General features: G+C 35.9%; 1 protein-coding gene across 6 annotated transcripts in view; it reads right to left on the bottom strand.

Moving 5' to 3' along the window:
- The window catches only part of LOC111003661 (lysosomal-trafficking regulator), a 49,759-nt gene that overhangs the window by 9,529 nt on the left and 15,244 nt on the right, over positions 1-24,986 (bottom strand). For 3 of the 6 annotated variants that reach the window (XM_022274289.2, XM_045629468.1, XM_022274288.2), the window contains exons 10-44: positions 18,878-19,027; positions 17,814-17,901; positions 17,617-17,734; positions 16,875-17,095; positions 16,271-16,471; positions 15,361-15,453; positions 14,563-14,682; positions 14,329-14,457; positions 13,610-13,761; positions 13,317-13,371; positions 12,868-13,034; positions 12,442-12,516; positions 12,199-12,316; positions 11,557-11,726; positions 10,771-10,944; positions 10,173-10,319; positions 9,796-10,011; positions 9,438-9,581; positions 8,792-9,093; positions 8,221-8,267; positions 7,987-8,141; positions 7,732-7,836; positions 7,386-7,553; positions 6,872-6,961; positions 6,235-6,372; positions 5,671-5,838; positions 5,156-5,360; positions 4,648-4,815; positions 4,088-4,296; positions 3,466-3,704; positions 2,819-3,009; positions 2,214-2,357; positions 1,622-1,902; positions 1,145-1,245; positions 315-576 (exon numbers count right to left, since the gene is read on the bottom strand). In XM_022274289.2, coding sequence (XP_022129981.2) covers positions 315-576; positions 1,145-1,245; positions 1,622-1,902; positions 2,214-2,357; positions 2,819-3,009; positions 3,466-3,704; positions 4,088-4,296; positions 4,648-4,815; positions 5,156-5,360; positions 5,671-5,838; positions 6,235-6,372; positions 6,872-6,961; positions 7,386-7,553; positions 7,732-7,836; positions 7,987-8,141; positions 8,221-8,267; positions 8,792-9,093; positions 9,438-9,581; positions 9,796-10,011; positions 10,173-10,319; positions 10,771-10,944; positions 11,557-11,726; positions 12,199-12,316; positions 12,442-12,516; positions 12,868-13,034; positions 13,317-13,371; positions 13,610-13,761; positions 14,329-14,457; positions 14,563-14,682; positions 15,361-15,453; positions 16,271-16,471; positions 16,875-17,095; positions 17,617-17,734; positions 17,814-17,901; positions 18,878-19,027 — 5,511 coding nt within the window. The remainder of the gene's footprint in view (positions 1-314; positions 577-1,144; positions 1,246-1,621; positions 1,903-2,213; positions 2,358-2,818; positions 3,010-3,465; positions 3,705-4,087; positions 4,297-4,647; positions 4,816-5,155; positions 5,361-5,670; positions 5,839-6,234; positions 6,373-6,871; positions 6,962-7,385; positions 7,554-7,731; positions 7,837-7,986; positions 8,142-8,220; positions 8,268-8,791; positions 9,094-9,437; positions 9,582-9,795; positions 10,012-10,172; positions 10,320-10,770; positions 10,945-11,556; positions 11,727-12,198; positions 12,317-12,441; positions 12,517-12,867; positions 13,035-13,316; positions 13,372-13,609; positions 13,762-14,328; positions 14,458-14,562; positions 14,683-15,360; positions 15,454-16,270; positions 16,472-16,874; positions 17,096-17,616; positions 17,735-17,813; positions 17,902-18,877; positions 19,028-24,986) is intronic. The other 3 variants (XM_022274290.2, XM_045629469.1, XM_045629470.1) reach the window with 2 other exon arrangements.

Raw genomic sequence — 24,986 nt, 5'->3', positions numbered from 1 at the left:
AAATCGAAGGTTTGTCACGTTTTTTTCTTTCTATATGGTTTATGAAAAGTATTGAAAATCCCTGTTAATTGTTATTAAAAAAATATTAAATCAGTGGGGCTACAAACTTTTGTTTGTAGATCTGTTTCATGATCGTTGTCTGTCTATAGCAAGCCGGCTTTCTCACGATGTTTTCTTTGACGATTCGACCTAATATTAAATGCGCACATAGAAAGTCTATTGGTGCACAGCCGGAAATAGAACCTCAGGGTCGAGAGTTGAAAGTTGAAGCCACCAGGCCAGTCAACACTGTGCTGTTAATATGTTATACTTACATTATACGTATTGATGTAATGCTGCTCCCTATTCTTATTCTGGACAGCCATAGGCTTGCTTAAGTCTCTGAAGGAGGCAGGGTCTGTCAGGTCAAGGATTTTAGAGGCATAGTCGGCCAGGACAAAAGGCATCACGGGATACTGCATCAGGTCATTGTATGAACGACCCGCAAGACTGTTTAGAATCATCAGGTACTCCCAGTTTGTGATGAGGCCATTTCGCCATTGATTCATTGCTTCTGTTAAACTCTCTGGTTCCGTCCTGTGTAAAATTTTAGGTAATAAGAGGATTTATTAAATTAAAAATTGGTATTGTCTAACAAACAGATGTTTTTGTTAAATGAAATAAACTATCTTATATCTAAAATTTTCTCAGTAAGAGAATGCAATTCTTTGTAAATTTTTGAACCGAACAAATGTAAACTGTATTAAATCATATAAAACAATATTTAATTAAGACCTACTAGAAGCTACTCAATATTTAGCTCATTAATAACCAAATAGCACCAAAACTGTCTAAAAATTATAACATAAAACACAGTAAAAAACATTGGGACTAGTCAAAAAAGTGGTTTCCTCACGATGTTTTATTTCACCGTTCGAGCAAATGGTAAATGCGCACTTAGAAATAAAGTCCATTGGTGCACAGCCGGGGATCGAACCTACGACCTCAGGTATGAGAGTCACACGCTGAAGCCACTAGGCTACTGCTCTGTACTTTACCTTTTTTTTTATATAGAACAGGGGGCAAACGGGCAGGAGGCTCACCTGATGTTAAGTGATACTATTTAATACCTCTTGAAAAACAAATGTTATTTACAAAATCTTACTTGATATGTGGATGCGTGCGAGCGAGATGAGAAAGGAAAGCAGTTCGATCGGCTGGTGTTTCAAACGCTAGCAGATGCGCTCGCGACGGCCGAACGAACACCTATAAAAATGCATTTATTAATTTTCATGTTTTTATTACGATTTTATGTTACGATGGGTAATTTTGGTTAATCATTCTTTTAGTAGGTATTTAAAAATCCTCAAAATCATTTTTAAGCCTTATTTCATGTTAAGGAGAACGGTCTATTGGTGAATGAACACATCTTTAGGGAAGATTGAAGAGGGCAAGGGGGTTTGTATTAATAGTTATTGAAATGTCCTGATTCTTTGGACATAAATTTGATGGGGTCTGATAGATTTCGTATATTAGTTATTATATATTAAGAAATATTAAATTAAGTATTTATTAACTAAGGTACACATAACAAATTCTACTTATTAGAATTTGTTATGTGTACCTGTAATTTGTTAATTACCTCAACAGCTCGCTCCTGCAAGCACCACCGTCTCGTGGCAGCGGCATAGACACTAGACGCCGGCCAAGCTATGCCCTCTGCATTTTCTGGTGTTACATCTGGCACAAAATGTATAGCCCTGTCTGTGAGGAGCAGTTCACCGGCGGTCTCAGCAGCCACGCTCACGTGGAGCACCCGAGACATATGTTGCACTGCTTCTCCGCGTTGAAGCCTCGCCCCTCGGGCTCCACCCCCGCCGCCTGATAACACGCTGCGTAGTGGTGGCGGATGCTGCGCGTTTTCTATAAGATATGAAGAGAAGATCTTGAAGAACTTATAGCATAGGACATAGTTTAGTTTTTAGGAATACGCTAGTATCATACGTTTAATAAGGCGGTTAGTGTATTATTTAACATACTATTTATGTCCAAAAAGTACCCACATGTAAAATTCGAAATATGCGTATGCATCTCATACTCGGGTTTTACTAGCGTACGCTAGGTGTTACTAGCGTACACTGGGTTGCAATTATCAACATTAATAGTTCTCTGGCCTCAATTTTAATAAAATTAAATAATTGATATTTTATAAATAGATTCAGGAGTTAATTTACCAGTCTTATGCCTATGCAAAGGCTGTAGTTTGTCTGGCGGTAAGCGGAGGTGCGCCCGTCGTAAGCGTAGACGAACACGTGCAGGTCCTTCAGTGCTGTCCAGTTGCCAGGACATGGGATATCCACGGGAGCGGTGCCACACACCTATTTAATCGCAAGTTTTTATCATAACAACATTGTTGCTACATAGCAAAGAGTATAGTCATGGCTTCGCAACGTCAGGGAGTGGACGGGTATTGCAAATGCGGAAGAGTTGCTGCATCTGGCGCAGGACAAGACGCGTTTCAGAAAACTGACGGCCAACCTCCAGTAATGGAGAGGCACTTGAAGAAGAAGAAGAGAAGAAAGAGAGTACTTGTTACAAAAATGTATAAATGACAAAAAACATTATATTTCAATTTTTTCCTACTACTTAGGATGTGTTCTAAAAACAAGAGCTAGCGCGAACTGCGATTCCCATTTGTTAAAATCCCAAACATTTTTAACCTGTGGTAGTCTCGAGTCTGAATTTTATCCTAAATTATATTCATAACCTGCTTTTTTAGTTTCTAATAGCATACCTGATTTGGTTTGTTGAATTAAAAAAGTTAAAACATTTTAAGAACCTCTTTCATGCGCATGCGCGTCGAGCGTACGGGCCCAACGTGTGTGTGCACGTGCGAGGCGGGCGTGCGCGTCCCTTAGGTGGTCAAGGAAAGCTTTACGCTCAGCATTCTGCGCATCCACAACACGCCGTGTCGCCGCCATCGCCGTTTCGCAAACACGCGCCGCCAATGCCGAACGGCTAAACACTGCCCTATAATAAAAAACATTTTTTAACTAGAAAATTTTAATATAAAATTGGAGACATAAAAAATAAATAAATTTAATTAACTACACGGTTCCGCTTAGTTTAATGTATGTAAAATAAAGAAACAGTTATACAGGGTGTCCCAAAAGTCGACGTCAAGACGAAACTTTCTCATAGGTAATGCCACACCAGTTATCAGAAAAATTTAAAAAAAAAATAAGTCATGTATTTTTGAAGTTAGCGCATTTAATAAGGATTGCTTGCATTTGATTGGTGTGCATTTTCTGGAATAACAAAAAAATATCCATAACTTCAAAAATACATGACTTATTTTTTTTTTAATTTTTCTGATAACTGGTGTGACATTACCTATGAGAAAGTTTCGTCTTGACGTCGACTTTTGGGACACCCTGTATAAGAATTCATAGCACATAATTTGAATTATGAATAAATGATTCGTACTTGGCAATCTGTTGCGCCTGCGTGTGAGCATAATACGTTTTGGCCCAGCGTAGTTCATCCGCACGTAAGAGACGCTCGGCCTCCGCGGGCAAAGGTCGTTCTGGCAAATCGGCCTGCGAACCCACCGCCCAATCGCGTGCCCAATCCGTGATAGCTAACTCTACAGTTTCCCCACCGCCCTCTCCACTCTCCGCTGCCAGGTGGATGTGACGGATCATCGTCAATAGGTATACCGAAAGCTGGAAATATAATTCAAAGGTAACTTTAGCACTCCAAAAGTAAACAATACTAATAATTTTACGGTTAGAATAACTTTATTTCTCATATGAATTAAAAAATTCGCTTACTGAGAAAAAAACATTACAAGACTAAATAATTATTACTAGAACGCACAGAAGGTACCTATACAAAAATTCACAAAACAAATACAGTAACAAAAATGCAGGTAGACACAACAAAACTCGAAACGGTCAACCAAGCAAAAACATAGGTTTAGGAATTTTCTTATGTTATTCCTATAGCAATTAAGCCAGTCTTATATATAAAATTTGTTCATTTGTTTTCAAGATCTCTAGAATACGATTATTTAGTAAAAAAGCTTAATATTGTTTTGTAGACATACCTTCCTCATATGAGATGGGTCCTTGGGTGCAAGCAAGTCTCTGGCGTTAGGCGGCGCACAGTACAGGGTGCGTAGAAGGCGCGGCTGTAGGGAACGTACGGCTGATGCAGGGCTGGCCGCCCACCAGAACACTTCGCCAAGTAAAGCCGCCCATTCAGCACCGCCGCCCCAACGCCAACGCCCGCGGCCTGACCCACTGCCACTTACACCTACGAGTAACAATATCTACTATTAGGGGGAGTTCACGAAGCGAAAAAAAGGACAGCATTTTATTATATTGCACGGACAGACCAGAATTTTATTTAAAAAAACTGCTAATAAACTTTTCGATCTGTATTACCTGCATGACTTAATTGGATCATTCACTTTAAAACCTATTCTACATGCATATTATGTTTAAAAAAAGAATTTAAAATTTCGAATGGAAACAAAATAATACCTACTGACCGGTTATACAATAAAATTAAAAAAGTAAAACATAAAGAATTTAAAATTTCGAATAAAAACAAAATAATACCTACTGACCGGTTATAAAAGAAAATTAAAAAAGTAAAACATACCAGCCAGCAGTGTGTCCAGCAAGCGAAACAGCAACCTCTCCTCGTCAACAAGCTCGTGACGCGGCGAACGCGAGAGCAAGAACGCAACGGCACGTGATACAACGGCTCCATGACGAGACATCACCTCTCCGCGCTCGCTGCCTCGGCCCTCTACAGCTGACGAAAGCACTACGCACACAAAAACCAGTTCTTTTGTCTATGATTTTATTAATTTACTTTTACATATAATTATAATCGTTAATCTATATTCATATAATTGTAAGTTGTATATAAATCCTAGCAACCCTAAAGTTTTTTTGCAATATGACATTTGTTGACAATAGTATAGCATATAAATAAACAGTTAATTAAATTTAAATTTATCTGTATAGTTTTTAAGGCTACTATTTATCTACGCTATTAAAATGTGTATTGTTCTGTTTTCAATGTATTTAGTATGTAATTATTTTGTTATGTTTAATTCATTTATTTCTGTTAAAATATATTTGTTTATTAATAAAGTACTGACCATTGGAAAAGTATCCAGCTATCTTGTCAGCCGCGCTCACGTGGAACTGGTGTAGTCGTGTTTCGAGATGATCAAGCTGTCCAATGTAGAGCTGCACTTGTGCGGCTCGAGCTGCGCGTGCGCATCCCTCCCCGTTGCCATCTGCGTCACCACTCACACCACCGCGCTCTATGTAGCACAACAGGTGATGTATGTCTACGATCAGCTGTAACACACACATATTTAAAATATCAAACATTTATTCAGAAGAGAAATTAGTCATTCCTGTCAGTCCTATCTACAAACACATGTATTCGAGCAAGTTCAAGTTCCCTGGCATTTTTTTCTATCTCATACTACGATAACTTAAATGAAATTTTATCTATAATACAAATACCATCTGTATATTTATTTTCAGTCCACCAGGACGTCGAACAAATTTACACCTTATTAACTAATGGTAATATTACGTATATCATTATAACGCGACAAAAAAATATGTGCTGCGAAGGTACATTATAACCAAGAGATAATACCTGTGTGCTGTGGTTTCCAGCAAGCACCTTTACAGCAAAACGGGATAACAGATCTCCTAATTCCTCCAGCAATAGGTCCCGGCCTTCGCCCCCTGAGTCTCCAACTCCTGCTATACATCGCACAACTACTTCGCAGAGTGCCACTTCGTGTAGGGACTTTACTGAAGACTGAAAATATTAAAATATTCTAATGTCACACGTGTTTTTGAGTTTCACGTCATATTAATTAATTACTCAAAAGTAATATAGCAATTATTAATTCTTATTTGAAAATTTTGAGCAGAGGTCCGTAGCCATCTTTGGACTAAACGGAATAACTAGATTTTATAAAAACAATCTAGGATTATTTATGAAGTAATGAAAACTGTCGAATAGTTAATGCTATGGGAGAGATACTACAAACGACACTTTCTAACCATTGTCTCATTGTGCAAAAAAACATCGCTCACCAATATTTTACAGTAAAGTACGATGCGAATAATCGCAGTAAATAAAATAATGGAAAGAATGTAAGTAAAAGATAAATGTAAGTCCAACTTTTAAAGTAACTAAAAAATATTATACCTTATCAACAAGTCTGCGCAGTACGGCTAGTACATTGTGAGCAAGAGGAACATCATTTAGGCAAGTGGGCAGCACTGCAAGCAAAGGTGGCGCTCGGGGACACATACGACACGAATCCGGATCATTCCATACTTCCTCCTAAAAAAATATCATTTAACTTTTGAGAAAACAGGAGAATTGGTGTATTTTAATGCAAAATTTGTGCAGTCAAAACCGTTTACGAACGACACCATTTAGAACAACATAGCGGCTATATTGACCAAAATCAAAGGTCGTTAATAATAATAAAATAGGAATAATAGTTACATATTAGAATTTTACATAGCAATTCTGTCGCATAACGTCTTGTATGGTAAACACAGATTTTTTTATTTTACTTGGTGTGATGATGCACTGATCATCTGTTGGGGCTTTTACCTTAGTAATAATAAATTTACAAAGAAGTTTCTTAATGTGGTTAAGTAATAGTTCCAAGTTTTTTTTTATAGAACAGGGGGCAAACGGGAGAAGGCTCACCTGATATTAAGTGATACCGTCGTCCAAGGACGTTCATACTGCCACTCGCGTTGCGTTGACGTAATACACGATTCAAAATTATCAAGATATGTTTTTGGTTATTAATTTTACTTTAACTTACATCTAATTGGTCCTCGAGTGGTTTGTCGTGTCCCGTAAGAAGAGCGACGCAAGCTTCGGCCAGCTCCCAGGACCCGTCATACATTGATATCTGTTCAAGGTATGAGCCAGTCAGTTATATTATACACGGGTATTAGGTTTGGAATTATCATTTTATAAGTAAAATATTTGTATGACTACGATATATGTGTGTGTGCTTTACGTAAACGAGCCATCGTATTGATAAAAGACAAATATATGAAAAATACAATGTTTTTCCACACCACCGCCAACTTGTCTGGAATGTTAACGTTAAGAAAGCTAACTCTAGATTCGAGCTACTACACAAAAATGGATAAGGCAGATCACCAATATTTTTGTTTAGTTAGCGTCCACATAGTTTTTAAAAGTATTAGGTTTTATGGTTTTATGTTTCTTTTAAATTATTATTAGACAATAAGGGAAATTATTTTTGTTTATCAAAAATATAAAGGTTATAGTTATAAGTTATAAAACTTATTGGTAGAAAAACATACCTGATTAGCAAGGTGCAGGTAGAAATGGTTGTGCAGCGCCGCGGCAAGTGTACGCGGGTCCCGAGCGTGTAAAGCACGTACTACGCGTACAACACCCGCTCGTACGCTCGCACAGCGATGATTCGCTAATACCGCAATCTGTTCTGGTTGTATTGCACCGCCTAGTGCCTAAAACACATTAAATAAGCTGACAATAATAAAAGGTATTAGTAAAATTAATTGTACTTATTTAAGTTCATTAAAAAATATATTTGTATATAAATATTTCATGTAATATAGTCAATACAATCAAATTTATTTCATTTAAAATAAATTTGTATGTTCTAGGCAATTAAATTATTCATACCTGCGGTAACATATCCTGAGGCAGATGCAAAACGGTGTCTCGCAGAAGTAGCAGTAGCCCTGAACATGCACTCCAACCTGGCTCGGCGCCTGCGCGTACATTCCGCTAAAATACAAGTCTATTTATCATAATCGGACAATGGACTTTTACACTGAAAAAAAAACTCGATGATTTTTTTATAACTATATAAGAAAAGGCTAGATACGTATAATGACAAAATGTCCAAAGTGGAAGAAAACTAATTAAAAATGGTACCTGTTGGTAAAGGCCGTCCGCATATATGTCCACATTGGGCTGCCCGATGTCTTCAGAGTCAATAACGACATATTCTTTGAGCGGGTCTGTCACTTCTTTTCCGTCATTACCGTTCTGTTTCTCCGTACTGTCAGCTTCACTATCAGCGCCAATTTCTGCCAATTAGTATAGCATTTAATAAATACATAAAAAATGTATAATTAAATAATATAACTAATATCTAGTTTTACTAACCTGCTGTTGTAGCGTCCGAGTATTCTGAAGTTGAAGATACACTCTTTCTGAAATAATCCGAATATTAATGTCGATAAGAGTGCGAAAGTGAATAATAAAAAGTGGTATATAATAAAAATAGAAATCCTTTAAATAAAACACTTTTTTTACTGGATTGAAGATATGTAAGTGATATAATGTGTTGAATGTCAAAAAGTATCACAGCTGTAAAAAGTTATATTATCTATATTACATAATATAACTTATTTTGTCACCGTGAACACGCACGCTGTAAAGCACGCGAAACGTCGGAAAAATTTAAAATTATGTTAAATAATTTTAAGTTAATAATACGTCTTATAAACTTATAATCATTTGACATAATTTATCTTAAACTTCAAGCGTACTCCTCTCTTAAACGCCGGCAACACACCCACTAAAAATGGGTGTCTATGGGCTGCGACGAATGCCTTTTTGAGCGTCCCGCAGGCTCGTTTGCCCCCCTATATAAAAAAAAAACGTAGCTTCAATCCGGTAAAAAAGTGTTTTCTATAAATGTGTAAAAGTTATGTTAATAAAAGACAATACTAACCGATCTTCTTTTATCCTGGTATTGATGATAGATTTGACCTGCTTAGCGTCCAGACTGGCGTTGTCTGTCTTATCGCTGTCCGTGTCCCGGGGTAATTCTTCCCGGGAGCCCTTGTCATCGTTGGAGATACTGGAAGAGCTGGACTTGTCAATGGCATCCCGACTGCGCCACTTACGAAGCTGCTGCTTTCCACGCCGTTTGCTCAGCAGATGCAAGAGGTTGAACTCCGTGCTATCTGGTGTCTCGGACGTCACCAGGAAGTAGAAATTCGCGCGGGAGTGGGTAATAAAAGTCTCACTAGCCTAGAAGTATATTTTATGTTATTATTATTATATACATATTTTAGTTTATTTTTACTATGAGTTTGGCCATGTATGGGCTGAAAGTGAATAAATAAATAAATTATTCTAAAATATCTGTAACCACATTTCGTTGGAATTTTCTGCCTTGTTTAGTACATTGCTAAATTACATATTATAAACATTATCAATTTTTTTTATTAAGGTGAAAATTACATGAATTGAAAATAAAAGTATTGGATTTTTCAGCGCTTTAATCGTAATATTGTATAATTTTTTAGCATTAACAGGAAAATACCCATTATAATTTTTTTTTATTATTGACCACGAATGGAATCAGTTCGTACCTGGTGCATGAGCAGTAAGAAGTCTGCCAGTAACGCGATGTTAGCGAGTAATGGCGGCGCATCAAGTAAAGTGCGGACCACCTGTACCAGGGTGAGGCTGCCGCGTTCAGACAACGGACCAGAGTCAGAGTTAAGGAACCGCTCCTAAGACAGAATTGACTTACATCAAAAAACGCCACGATTGACATTTCGACACATGTTTTAGCTGTGCAAGTTCCATAGAAAAGTATTAATTTTTAACATAAAGTTTGATATGCCTCTATTGAAAAAAATATATAGTTGATTTCTCTGCTGGATAAGGAGCTATATGTAAAAACATATAGAAGGAGTTAGACTTGTTAACCGAACATTACCATACCTTGCAAGCGAGAAGAAGATGCCGCAGCAGCGGTACCCGTGCTGCCTGGTACGCGTTAAAAGTGCGTCGCGGATGCGTCGGCCGCAGTAACGCACGTGTCGCCGCCAACGCCAAACTCCATACAGACCCACCACACAACTCTGCCTTTATCTTCGTATCCCTGTCTTCATTGTCTTCGCCTTTTGAGCTGAGATCCACTTCTACCCATTGCACTTCCTTAAATATACAGGAAATATATAAAGGCTATAAATATATAAGCGCATCACATTTGCCTCTGATCACGACCGCTCTGTCAAAAGTGAACCGGATAAGAAGATATAAAGGCTATTCAAATGTAAGTGATATAATAATACTCAGAGATATAATCATAAACATACGGGCTGTGAATCCAGATATCTGGAAGCACGCAGCAGCAATAGAAGAAGACGTGGCTCCAGCAACACAGCTCGTGTGCCCACATCGACGCGAACCGCGCCTCCACTGATTTCTATTACCGATCTGTCACAGGCTTCCTTGAACATAACCTGAAAATTCCAAATGTTCGCAATCAAGCCCATCTGTTAAAAATACACATTTGATAGCTAGGAAGCATAGTTTGTTCTTGAAGCCTTAAATTGGCCTTCAAATATTAAAGAGAAATTCGGAGACCATGTATATTACCTATCTATACATACCTACAACTTATCTGCTCATAGTCAGAAGACTGATTGCATGATGCGCTCTTGAAAAAAAAAAAATACCTACCTAGGAGTTTGACAAGTACTTAATGTACTAATGTCTTTGTTAAATTTGCTCGCCTGTTGTTTTTACGAAAAATAAAGATACCTATTAATGGAGGCAATTGTATATGAATAACGTAAAAACATGTAGCCTTTTTGTCACATCAATTAAAATATTTAACTCGTAAATAATTTGTTCATAGTATTATTTTGTACTAAATAAAATAATGCACATAGTTGTTTAGTAAAGTCATACCGCGAGCGTATGTGGCCCAAGACGGCAGTCCGCGCAGGCAAAAATGGGCAGCAACATGTCTAACGTATCACGAGCGTGCAGTGCTGCGTATAAACGTGCGTCACCTCGACAAGCACTAAGCGCGACGCCCAGCGCTGCTGCCTGCTGTTCAGCGGTCCCTCCTGCTTCTACGACCTACAAAATAAATAAACTCTTAATAAGTAACATTTAAAATAAGCGTAGAGATCCTATTAAATATTTGTATGTGAATATTTAATGACTATACGAGTATACATTACTAAAAAAATAAGGCTTACGTTTTCGTATGATAAATTGGCTGGAAGGGATAATGTTTTAAGGAAAGCCAAAAGAAGAAGTGTAGCCGAAGATCCAACAAATTAATTCCTTTACTCGTATAGATGTCACATTAAAGTAGTTAAATCAGAGAGTTAATTGAATCTGTAGTCAGTTAATTAAAGATCGATAAAATATTCAATTTTAATTATTAGCATTTTGATTTATATAAATCAACGTCAAAAACTGGTAAATAGTTAGGTTAGGTTAGTTTTGTTTGAACGTTTAGGAAACTCGTTAAACGTTTCGTTCAGTCACTTGTCTTTCGGAAGTTTAGCGACATGATTGAATATCGATATTTAATTAACTGTCTAGAAATTGAATTTACTCTCTGATTTAACTACTTTACTGCCACATAGACATACGCAATCGCTAGCATTTCCTATGTTTAGACTGTTGTATCATCAACTTGCAAGATTTATAAGACTAACAAAAAAAATCCTCTTAACTAACCCTGGCATATAGAAACAGTACGAGTTCTGGTCCACCGAGCGATAACAAAGCATTGTGTAGATTGTGATTAGGGTGCGGACGTGCACGCACGGCCCACGTACACCGCAATGACTCAGGCACACCGTTGCTACATAGTGATCGGCCTCCCACACTGCGACCACCGAACACTGCTATATAGGGTACAAATATATTAAAGTCAATTTGTTTTTATTTATTCAGAATCATATACATGATAGCTTAACGAACACCATACCCAAAAATGAGCTGTCTGATTTTTTTTTAATAATTACTGAATCTACTGATTTATATTTATTTATTTATCCTTTATTGCCAACAAAAACACACATAACAAAAAAAAAAGAAAAAAACAGTTACAAAAGATATAAGGCAAAGGGCGGCCTTATCGCTTAGAAGCGATTTCTTCCAGGCAACCCTAATGATAAATATATATTATATAATAACCCTAATAATATATAAATAAATAACCCTAACCCTAATAACCCTTATACCATACAAAGAAATAGTACTGTAAATTCAATTTAAATGTAACATAAATTTTTGCTATTAAACAATTTAAATGGTACTAGCAGTAACATTTAATGATTTGGTAGAATTTGTATTAGAAATGGAAAAATATCTCACCAGTAGGAGTTGGCGCCGGTGGTTGATAGAGATTCATAACATCGGGAGAATTGGCAGAGAAGAGTAACAATAGATTATCATTTAACTCCCGCAGAGTTGTACTTGGGATTTCATAGACCTTGTAAAAAAAGAATTGGCACTGATATTTTTTCCACCATTATTTAATTGCCAAGCACAGAAAGCCATAAATTTAAGTATGTTAGATCAACATTATTCAATATAGCTTAGAGGAAATTGTCTTACTTGGTCCCAATCGAGGTTCATGTCTAATAGTTCCGGCGTGATCACCAAAGGATAGTTAGCTGACTCGCAACGAATCTGTTTTAAAAAAAAAAATTAAGGTTAGATTTCTTTATTATTTCCCATGCCTTATATGCATTAGATATACACAGACTAACAAATCATTAATTTATTTGTAGAAGATTTTAAAAGTAAATAAAATACATATTTACAGACATATGTCTTAATAGTGTTTATAATTTAGATTTATTTATTTTATTTACAAGGAAGCGTACTCTTAAATGTTTGTGCCACAAGATCATCAACTCCCACAAAAACTATATAAAAATGACTTAAATCCCGCACTACTATATTTGATCAATAGTCTCTTAATGATCACATCATTGAAATTATTCTTTTAGTTGAAAAGCTATAAAGATATAAGCTAACCTCACACGGCATGTCGGGCCCATGGGCGGCGAGATGCAACGCAGCGGGCGCTGTAAGTACGGGCGCTCGATACACACGTATTGACGATACGCGAACCGATCCCGTACCAGCCGGCTTTACGTCACCCAGGAGTATATTACTGGGTGTCGCCTTGCGGACCAAGATACCTAAAGAATTATTTAAATTATAGAAATAAAAATTTTCTACAGCTGTGATACTTTTTTTGACATTTAACACCTTTTGTCTGCAGTCACCGTGACCACGCACGCTGTGAAGCACGCAAAACGTTGGATAAAATTAAAATTGTGTTTAAATAATTATAAGTTATATACATAACTTCAATCCGGTAAAAAAGTACTTTCTTTAAATATGTAAAAGCTATGTTAATAAAAGACAATATAGTATTATATCATAGGTTTTGAGTGTTAGATATTAGTTTGTATGCGTACCTTGGAGAGGCAATGACAAAACTTCATTTTCTCGACCATTTACATACAGAGTTACCTGAAAAAATACAACTGAAATCATGAAACCAAGTTATACAATAATTTCGTGCTATGCTCTATTAAGTAAGCAAGGACCTTTATAATCTGATCCAAGGAAACTAGACTTTGAAAACAGTACAAAACAATAGCCAACATTTTTTCCAGAATTCCTGGAAATTCCTACGTATAATAAAATAATCCATGAATGTGATACAAAGATGAGTCTATGTTCTGTTATGCATGAGAGTTCACAGTACCTGTATGTATATAAGCCGTCGGTGCAACCGTTCAGTTACGTTCAGCGCAAGGCAGGTCCAACGCGACGGCCTTATAGCGGTGCGTGTCGTGGCAGAGCTTAACACACAGTTGGCTTCGTCTTCCGGCCGAGTGAGCCGCACAGTTAATTCCCCTATAGTTAAGTATTTTTAGCAACCAGAAGTGATAATTAAACAAACAAAAAAAATCGAAATAACCTAAAAAGTTCATTCAACAAACTAAGAAAACACGGTATTCTCAAAATCACACTAAATTTATATTAAAACTAACTTAAACAAGCGAAACAACACGACTTTAGATATTTTAAAAACAACCGTTAATCTTAAAACAATTACACAAAAACCACCGAATAAAAATAACATAGAACGAACTCACAGTACGCGGCCTCGAAACCAACCACCTTTCTTGTCAACGTCCGAGCAGCAAAAGAGTCCGTCACATTTTTTTTTTTTTTTTGAAAGGAATCTCGCTGTTGGCCTTAAGGGCCTTTACAGCTCAGCACGGGCTGTTTGGCGAGCTTAGCTCAGCCTGAATGGGGGCGTCTCCTGTGAGACTCGAACCTCGCGCGCGCGCGAGGGGGGGAGTCCGTCACACACTGAGGCCTTTCTTTTATAGAAAACGGGTGGGGATCGAAACCCCCTACTGTGGTTTCTGCTTATAGTATGATCAATAATTTCATAGTATACTGTAAAACAATTACCGTTGTTAGGATTGGCCCATAGCTCGAATACAAGTGAATCGTGACCGACTGAGAATATATGCAGCAGGTCGTTTGAATCGCGTTTCTTTCGGGGCGTGCCTCCATCTGGCGGTTCTTCTTGCCAGTCATCTGTAATTTATTTATTGTCATAGATAAAAAATATATTTAAAAATGGAAAATGTTAGTTAATTTATTGATTGTATCTTTTCTCATGATTATCAAGTGGGGTTTTACCTTGTTGTGGTGGAGTGAGAGACAACCAAACGAGTAGACCGAAACCCTGGAGCCATGGCGCCCATCCTGCTGTCTCCAGACTGCACCGGACAGCACCGTTACTCCACGGGGAAGTTATTCCTGTTTTTTTTAATATATTTTAATTTTATATTAACAAAAACTAATATGAAACTGCATACTATTAAGAGTGTAATGTATATGTATTTTATTTTCCAATTCTTGCCTTTATTCAACTTTAATGTAATAATTTCACGCCTTGCTGATATAGATAGAGGTGATACGTTTGGTTTTCTTGTTTATAAATTAAATTACAATAATTGATTGCCTTAACAAGTGTTAGAAGGAGGATGATGTAATAGTTGAAGGTGACAAACATTTTATTTTACATTCTCGTCTATTCTACGCTCTTGATTTGTGAATTAACAGTAAATTTAAATTTCAAACTATTAATACATTTACTTACGATCATAAATGGACATTAAGTTATGTAATGTTAAGTATGAATAAATGATATTTTGTATCTCTCATCAAATCAATTCTCAAAACTCAAGATCTGCATTTTTAATTAATTGTACAAAGCGCTTGACCGAGTCAATCACAGAATAAATTACAATAAAACCTGTATAAAGCTTATCTAATATATGTATCTTATGTGGCCCAAACAGTATATAGTTCTTACGAGTGGGGTATACTAATATATTTAAGTCAAAGAAATATAAGCAATAGAAAGAGAATAACACAGGTAAAAACTGATCATACTAAAATGTTTTATTACAACTCGTTTTTTTTTTAAATTACCAGCTCGTAAATGTTTATATCTTATTCGACGTGCACTCGTCTCTGCTTGCTGATTAACGGCACCTACTACTTCCTCATATGTGGACTCTTCATCTGAAAAACAATATTTTTTTATTTATATTTTTATATTTATAATAAAATATTATATATATATATATATATATATAATTTTTATTTTTATACGTTTGCAATCAAATACTTAAGTTGAATTCTGCGCGTCCGTTAAATAAAGTTTCATTCTGATATTATATATAATAAACTCGATATCAACGAAGTTGCTTTGTTATGTTTAAGTTCCAAGGGAATTTCAGTGTCGTCATTTCAGTTAAAAAAGTACTAGGCAAACAAAAATGCAATTACAAATAAAATAATTAAGTGTACATGATGCAATCATAATTAAAATATTTTGCATGTGAATAAAAGAATAGGAATGTATACGGGTGTATCAGTTACGGTATAATATTCGACCAAATTGCAAAAATCTAGACAGATTTTATTGGACTACAAAATTGGATTAAATACATATCTCATATATGTCACACGAATTTTTTTTTATAGAACGGGGCAAACCGGCAGGAGGCTCACCTGATGTTAAGTGATACCGCCGCCCATGGACACTCTCCATAGGCTCTTTTCTTGAAGGACCCTAAGTCGAATTGGTTCGGAAATACTTCAGTGGGCAGCTGGTTCCACAAAGTGGTGGTGCGCGGCAAAAACTGCCTTGAAAAACGCTTAGTTGTGGAACAGCGGAATATAACAAAATCGGCAAGTTTATAAATTTCCTAGGAAGTTTCGTAGGATTCTAAACGAGAGATAAACTGTATTACTGTATTACTGTAGACTGTGTGTATTACTGTATTACGAAAAAAGGTAACAAATTCTACTTGTCACGTGCGATGGCGTTACTCACCTGTACGTTGAGCAGTGATTGTAAGTAGCAACTCGCAGTCCGGCTGAGGGTCCCTCGCAGCAAGACGGCCCAAAGCCCTACATAGTGGACCAAGTGGCGCGCTCCAGGAGCTAGCGAGCCGAAAGATACTGGCCAGTTCACACGACTCCATACTTTGGGACCCCAACTTCACAATCAACTCGATTATACTTCGTTGGAGCTCTACAAAAGATGACATTGAATTTTAATTAACAAAATTACAGCTGATGTATCTGAACTTATTTAAATTGCTTTCAATACTGAAATATATGAATATCTAATTTATAAAATTCTTGGATCACGTTGTTTGTTTTTTTTTTTATTAAACTCCTCCGAAATCGCTCGACCGAATTTCGTGAAATTTTGTGTGCATATCGGTGAGGTCTGCGAATTGGACAACATCTGTTTTTCATGCCACTAAATGTTCCTTACTTTAATTTTTTAGACGAAATTGTTTATTTTATGTTTTCATGAAACATCATACAAAACTACATAGAACCCTTAATTTATTGTACCAGGACCTGGCTATATAATATATTTCGAGCCAATAACAACATTGCGTTATACGTAGCAGTATAATGTATACCTGCATGTGTATTTGAGTTTCTAGCCAGTAGGCGTGCGGCGGGCGCATCGTGTGCTAACAGGCGATGTAACAATCGCGGCGGTGCGAGGCCGCTGCCAAGACGAGCTACGCATGCTCTCGCCACGCTCGCACATACGCGTTCGATCTCCTCACCGCCCGACGCAAGAACGCCGCTCACGTCTTTTCCATCTTTGACTTTACCATCCTCTTCTTCTAATAACCTGTAACAGATATACGCTTTCAATGAACAAGGAAAAAGAAGTGTTAATTGGTTTTGCTTCTTTAATGTGCTTTTACCATAATTTGCATCTTAAATACAGAGATATATCCCGGGCCCGCGTGGGGCAGTATTTCAATCTATTTGCCCATTTAACATTTGCTCGAACGGTGAAGGAAAACATCGTGAGGAAACCGACATGTCTTAGACCCAAAAAAAACGACGACGTGTGTCAGGTACTGGAGGCTTATCTCGCTTGCCTATTAGGTTTAAAAATGATCATGAAACAGATTCATAAATTTGAGACCAGGACCTAAAGAGGTTGTAGCGCCACTGTTTTTTTTATCCAGCATTTAATTGTTGTAAACAGTTTTTCTTGATATCTGCGACCAATAAAACGAAATAATGGTTTTTAATTCTCTGGCATATTTCAACTCTTGTTTAGTATACATTCTGATTAAAGTATGTAAGATCTTATTTTTTTCATATAAAAGTTTTTAAACTCGTAACGTATAAAGTACTTACTTGTCTATCAATTGTGTAAGAATATCGACAACAATGACGCACAGTTCCGGATGTGTCAATTCCCCATTTCTGTTGTACTCTGGACATTCTTTGCTGAACGCTTCTATACATTTATCCCCTACAAAAATTGTATAAAACGTTATCTGATAATTAAGGATAAGTCGCGCATCGAAATGTATTAAAGAAAATATTTTTACCTGAGACACAACTAAATATAGAAGAGTCAGAAAGTTTTCGTGTTTTGAACATATTTGACGCTTCCAGTTTGCTCTGTTCTACATCTGCCTGTGAAAAATACACATTATATACATAAAATGCATGTAAAATCAAATTAGACTGCATCGCTTATATCAAGGGCTTCATCAATCATGGCAGACCGCACACATTAAAGCAGCTTGTAAGTATTATGCAAGGAATTAATAAAATTTTAAGCATATTTTTTGCCACGCACTACCACTTTGTGGAACCAGCTGCCAACTGAAGTATTTCCGAACCAACTTAGGGTCCTTCAAGAAAAGAGCGTACCAATTCTTAAAAGCCTGGCAATGTACTCGTGAGCCCTCTGGCATGAAATGTCCATGGGCGGCGGTATCACATAACATCAGATGAGCCTCCTGCCCGTTTGCCCCCTACTGCTCTATAAAAAAAAATAAAAAAATTGTATAACCATCGTAAATAACATACTAACCCTAACAATGCAAAACAACTTATTTAAACACCTAAACATGTCGATATAATTATTAAGTACTAAGACTAACTTGTTACAAGACCTCAACATACAATAACAGTTAAATAGTAGATATGTTAACCCAGTATGCTAATGTGACAAAAAGCATTTTGCAGGGATAGTGGAATTGATAAGATAAATTAAAACGTCATTTAACAGTGTCTCAAGATAATTACCTGCAGTCTACTGACGAAGGACGGGCGTGCAGTTACGTATGTACATTTAATACTTTTTAAAACAATTTATTGAACTCCAATTTTCTGTAAGCACGGACACTTTAAAAGCCATCACGAAACGAATGTATGACAAAGATCATTAGCTCATGATTTATAAGCATTTCAGTACGAATATCTTCGTCACGAAGCCTTTTAAAATAAATAACCTATGTTAAAGTGAAATATTAAGAATTCTAAAGATATATAATATAAAATATAGCAACAACCAGACAAATATAGTGTTGGAATAGACCCGACAGTATTCAATAGATTCGACCAGTGTTTCTCTGTAATGATATAACATGTGTGTTTTAAAAACCTGTATTTGTGTCCTGACCTCATATCCATCGTCTGGGCGGTCTAGCGGGTCACTGTGTTCGCTTGGTTCCAGGTAAGGCTCACAAGCGCTCTCCTCACTCGACGATAGCTCTGCTGAGCTTGCTTCCGAACCGTATGACAGAGATGGAACCTGAAAAAGTTTTTTTATTTATTTAATTATAAGTAATCTAACAGCTTATACTTATACATACTATAATACACTAAGACAATACAGAAAGCCAAAACAGATTACATAGATAAACAATTTATGTATATAAAACAGAAAACAAGCAAGTGCATTAATAGATAAAGATACATTTAAACAAAAAAAAACTAAGTAAACTGAAATTTAACATTTAAAAACAACTAATAATACTTAGAATTTAAAACTGCTACTTTTTTGTTAATATGAATCGTTTATAGTAAGTATGCGTTGTCGGCTTTTTAAGACTTGGTACGCTCTTTTCTTGAAGGGCCCTAAGTCGAATTAGTTCGGAAATACTTCAGTGGGCAGCTGGTTAGACAAAGTTGTGATGCGCGGCAAAAACTGCCTTGAAAAACGCTCAGTTGTGGAACGGCGAGATGATACGAGTGGAATTTCGTACTCTGCCTCGATGTCCGATGATGAAACTCAGCTGCAGGTATTAATCCGACCAACAGGGTGACCCCACATCACTACGCAACGCCAAAGGATCAAGCCGCTCGCAGAGGGATTGGTCGTCGATAAAATCGTCGTATAAAAATTAGAAATGACGTGTAAACAGAAAACGCAAAAGCAGGTCTAACAGACTTCAATTCGCAAAATGTATAGTGCATAAGTTATCAAGGCAATATAAATTTAATAGGTCCGGGAATAAAACAGCGTCGTGATAAGATCTTTCTACGCGGCTAAGGACCGCACTAAACAGTAAAATTATTGTAGGAATAAACGAGGCCATAATCGCAATAACAGCGTTTTAAGTTCTTTGTATATATGGAAATTTAATTAAAAAACCTTCATTTATAAAGAATTATTCATTAAATTTATGTATCCATCTGATGAGTACGTAAATGTACTTTTAAAATCTTAAGAACCACTTGTAAGGTGATGGAAAACCAACGTAATGTACCTTAAATACAAGTAAGTTTCTTGTTTTATATACCAGGAATTTTGAGTATAAATGCCACGTAGTTATAAATTTGTCACAGTATTATATTATTCTATCGAGTTCCTTGTTAAGGAATGCCAATGCAAGTCAAACTTAGTATCGAATTTAGTGATCTTGCAGTTAATTGTTAAAAAGCTAACTACTATTCATCAGTCACACAATGCTTAAAGTGACCATGGGTTAAAATAAGGTAAATGAAAGAAACACTTTTTTATTTATTTAGAAAAAGTTAGTGGCGTAAACGTTACGAATCACAAAATGTAGGTTACCAAAATGTTTAGTTATTTAATACTCGTATTTATCATAAGAAACTAATTAATCAAAATAGCTGGCGACAATTTTAAAACAAGAATTCTTACCACGTTTTTTGCTGCTCAAATTTTCGCGCGGTTTCTCAAAACGGCTCAATTTTGCGTCCTACCATTCATTTCAGGGACACCGGGACTCGGTAATTAGAAAAGGGACAGTCCCGTTCAAAACGGGACGTCTGGTTAGGTTAACCAGGCATGATGTAAAATCTTTTGCGATGTAAAAGATATTGTAGATAATTTTGTTTTTGTTACTTTAGCGAATCGATTTTAAAGGAAGGTACATAGTTTAGATTTTAAGATAAGCAGAGCAGCTAATATTTTTGTTTTATATATTTTTTAATAACACAATGTATACTAAATTACCTTCAATTTAAATTTTCTCACTAAGAGGGACATAAAGTTTCTTTGAATCAAAACCAAATAGAGATGTAACAGGGTACTCTCAGGGCATTGAGTGCATCGTTTGTAAGAGGTCTGAGATTGGCATTGGCCTTGTGTATAGCTCACGTTAGTAAACAGAACAATTATCAATAAGACAAATTGAAATAAAGACGTACGGAAATAAAATAGGTGACGTATGTTTTTGACAATATTGACGATATTATTACGATGACGATAAAACCTCGACAGTAAACCTGTAGTACTACGGCGTACTCTGTAACTAAAAGTCAGAGCAATTTCGACTTTTTTGTATACTATTTCGATATAATTATCTCAAATCACCAGTCAAATAACTCAACTTTAAAATAGGTATTGCTATTACAATGGATTTTCCTTTTCAGTGTCCACAACGAAAAGGAAAATCCTTTAAATGAACCAGTGCAATCAGTCAACCCCCTTCCTAGTGAGAGTGCTATGCTGTTGCTTTCGATCTTTAGCCAAAGTATTCTGCTTTATCGTCCTATACTGGAATCAGCTGCGACATCTTCTTTGAACTTTTACAGGATAAATGCAGTATAATACAGAGAGACACCAAATCTCTACGCAGTAGATTCTAGTATGTAAGCCCCACGGAAAGTGACTGGTCAATGACGATTCGTATCGCTCTTCCTTGAAAACGGTCAAGTCTTACAGTCAGTCATACAGTCAAGTGACTGTATTGACTAAGCGATACGCAGAAGAGCGAAGAGGAGCCCTCGCCAAGAGGTGAGAATAGTACTCCATGTGGGAAGAATTACCGGCCTGGCCAGTGTAAAGAGTATCCCCAGTGCTGTCTTCCACAAGGCAATAAATGTTGCTAAGTTGCAAAACATTATGAATAAACAGGGTCCGGGGTAGGCCAGAGCTTTGTGGGACCGTATAGGGACCATGTAAGTGTACCACGCAAAAATCCGACAAAACCAGAAGAGGGTTGACGGATTGGTGTTTCTATTTGGAATTGGTAGTTCTTTAGATGTGGGGTCAACAGAAACTGCAACTGATTTATCCTAATCCGCCAAAGGATTAATGAAAACTTAATATTACTGAAAACTTAAATTACTTAGTTCACCTACTTGAGTATTAAAAAAAATGATCAAGAAACACAGTGTGAAATACCCAAATGATACAGAAATCTGAAGGCCATGCCAAAAAAAGGGTGTAGAGCAACTGGTTTCGTTAGTTCCAAATTCAATTTCATTAAGTTTCTACATTATTTTATTACAACATGATAATCTACATAAAACACGCATTGTTGTATTTTAGTTTTATTGATGTGTGTCAGACTCACACGATGCTGACCTCAGATCTTTGCGATTACAGGGTCAGTGAAAAAAACTCGTTTATAACGTATAATAATGTATATCTAATATTATATAGATTTAACGTGTAATCATTTACCCATATTGCATAAGAAAGCCAAAGCGTTACTCAGTTATAAATAACATCAACGGTATTACGTATTATTAAAAGATGTTTTTCACTTCATTGAGTACACTTTTTTATATTTTCGTATAACTGTTAAATCGAGTAGATTCGGCGAGGCGCCTGACCGAATAGCCGAATATTAGGCAAAAGTATTCGGCTAGATTTTAGCGCCAAAAACGTGTACCTATACACGTGATTTTTTGGCGCTCCTTTGTTTTGTGTTAATGTACTCATCTCTGTTGCTTTGCGCAGTATATTGCTAATACACTGCATACCTACTTAATGAATTATTATAAAAGAAATGAAAACCTTTCCCTTCTAAATCTTGACTATCACAATAATTCAATTCAAATACAAAGAATCCTCCATTTTTACAATTCAGAAGATGAATATGTACCTGTGTTATGTACAAATGACTACTTAAATGATTATATAAGAAATAAAAATATTAATATATACGTAATCAATCGATTTTAATTTTTAATTTTACCAATTATTTCTCTATGACCAAATATATTATTTAAGTATTCGGTATTCGGCCGAATAATATGCAGATATTCGGTAGTCGGTCGAATATAATAAAAGCAGCCGAATAGGCAATATAGCAGGTCGAAATCAATAAGTTTTAAAAATCAGTGATACGATAACCGTTACATATCGCAACATTTTTTATCAAGTACGTAGTTGACCGAGACGTCAATTTATTTGTCCTTTAATAGCATAAGCATCAGGTTCCCAGTATCTATTACAAAGGTTCATTATCATAGCTATATCTAATAGCTTTACTTCCGACGTCACGCGGGCAGAGTCACGTGTCTAAACCGGTGTCGGGTTGCGCAATGTTAGAACCGCGGCTGAACGACCACAGATTACATGTAGAGTGGGTGCCCACAAATTGAATCAATACTCTATTAAACTATAACGAAATAATCTTTCCACAGTAAAAAAACATGACAACAATTATTTCTCTAATACGCAAACGATTTTAATTAGGTTCGTTAGTAGACAGTGATTCATGACAAAGTCTGACAGTTATAATGAATAATCTCTATATTATATAAAGTCGCTTACTGCCTTCTAAACAATTACAAATTGAACAAACGATTACCAATTGTGCAATTGTATAAAAAAATAAATACAAAAAAAAATTTACCCATAAATCTTTTGCAATAAGTACAAAAAACACATGTTTTATTACAAGAGTTTCTTCCTGATCCCTCAAGTATTTAACAACGGTTTTATTTTTGTAAGGCCGTAACAGTAAAAAGAAGTAGTATATTATTTAGGATTGACGTAAAGTTAAGTTTAAGGAAACAAGATCGCGAGACTAGTATTGCACAACATAAATTCATTTTATTAGTCAGAACATTTGACTACATAATTTATTGTGTAGGTGTAAGTATATTAGACCTTAATAATGAGTGATCATATTTGTCTTTCAATATATTCAAGATGAAAGAAAGAACAAACGAGTTATGTTATGAAAAGAACCGACTGGTAACCGGTGCAAAGGACCCCTAGAACAATGGGAGGACGATTTTTCCAAAACGGCTGGGCCACAATGGCTCGGGTTGGCCTTTATTGGAGGAAGCGTGGTCGCAGTAAAGTAGTTAAATCAGAGAGTTCATTGAATCTCTAGACAGTTGATTAAAGATCAATATTCAATCAAGTCGCTAGCATTTTGAATAAAATAAAGCAGCGTCGAAACCATGTAACTATCTGTCTGACCGAAAGCAAGCGTGTTGATTAATAATGTAAAACAATCTTTACTTATTACATATAATATATTGAGGTAATGAGTTTTTAACTAGTAATGTTTTTTTTTGAACAGAACGGACAGGAGGTTCATCTGATGTTATATGATGCCAATTTGCAAGAGAAATAATTTTTAAGAATAATGCAAATTATATAGAATTCTTTTATTAGTTTTAGACTATGACAGTTTATTATAATTCAAACAATAATGACGTAATTCAGCTTATTGCATATTTTTTATGTAACCGAGGTACCTATGCCTGGGAAACAATAATTGTATTATTAAAGGAGGTATTGTGCGTTATAAGAATGATTGTCTTATCTATATCGTAGGTCATGAATGAGTTATACATCTATTCGTTATTTATCAATACGCAACCATTGTTTCTGATAATAAGATGTTAGATTAAATACAGGGAACTATTTACAATAACAATCTCACTGAAGTGACGTTAAATTGGCACTGAGGCGCAACAGAAATTCAACAATATTTATGCATTTTTGTAATTGTTTGTATTTTTTTCATCTAGTCTTATACAGGGCATATCCCATGAAGATTCATTTAAAGCGATAAGCAATTTTTTGTGCAGGTTTTATCAGCCGTGTTTCCGACCCTTATCTTGTGACACCGGAAGTATCCCAAATCATCCAACTTATATTAAGTATATCAAATAATTTAAACGCAAAAGAACATCCACGATATTCTAAGATAAAAAGACGGATAGATAACTTTATAAAAAATTTAATTTAATGTCTTCAATTCTTCTTCATACAAGAGGAACAAAAAAATAAAGCAAACTAAATCTTATGACTAAAACGGTGTAGTAGAGTCAATATAAGTGCAAGAGCGATATGTCGAACTCTTACATACTTAAACATTATGGGACATTTAGACTGTTAATGAACATTAGGTTATTTTAAGCTGTATACTGTAAAAATAGCCTTTATCATTATATACGCTTTATTTAAAGTTGTCACTGTCAATTTAATTTAGATATATAAAGTTGCTCAGTATTGTTTATTATAGTTAGATTTCTTTTTACTGTTTTAT

Source organism: Pieris rapae, chromosome 9, assembly GCF_905147795.1.
Source record: "Pieris rapae chromosome 9, ilPieRapa1.1, whole genome shotgun sequence".
NCBI lineage: Eukaryota > Metazoa > Arthropoda > Insecta > Lepidoptera > Pieridae > Pieris > Pieris rapae.
The sequence above is the reverse complement of the archived record's forward strand: the minus strand, read 5'-3'. Positions and strand labels throughout refer to the sequence as shown.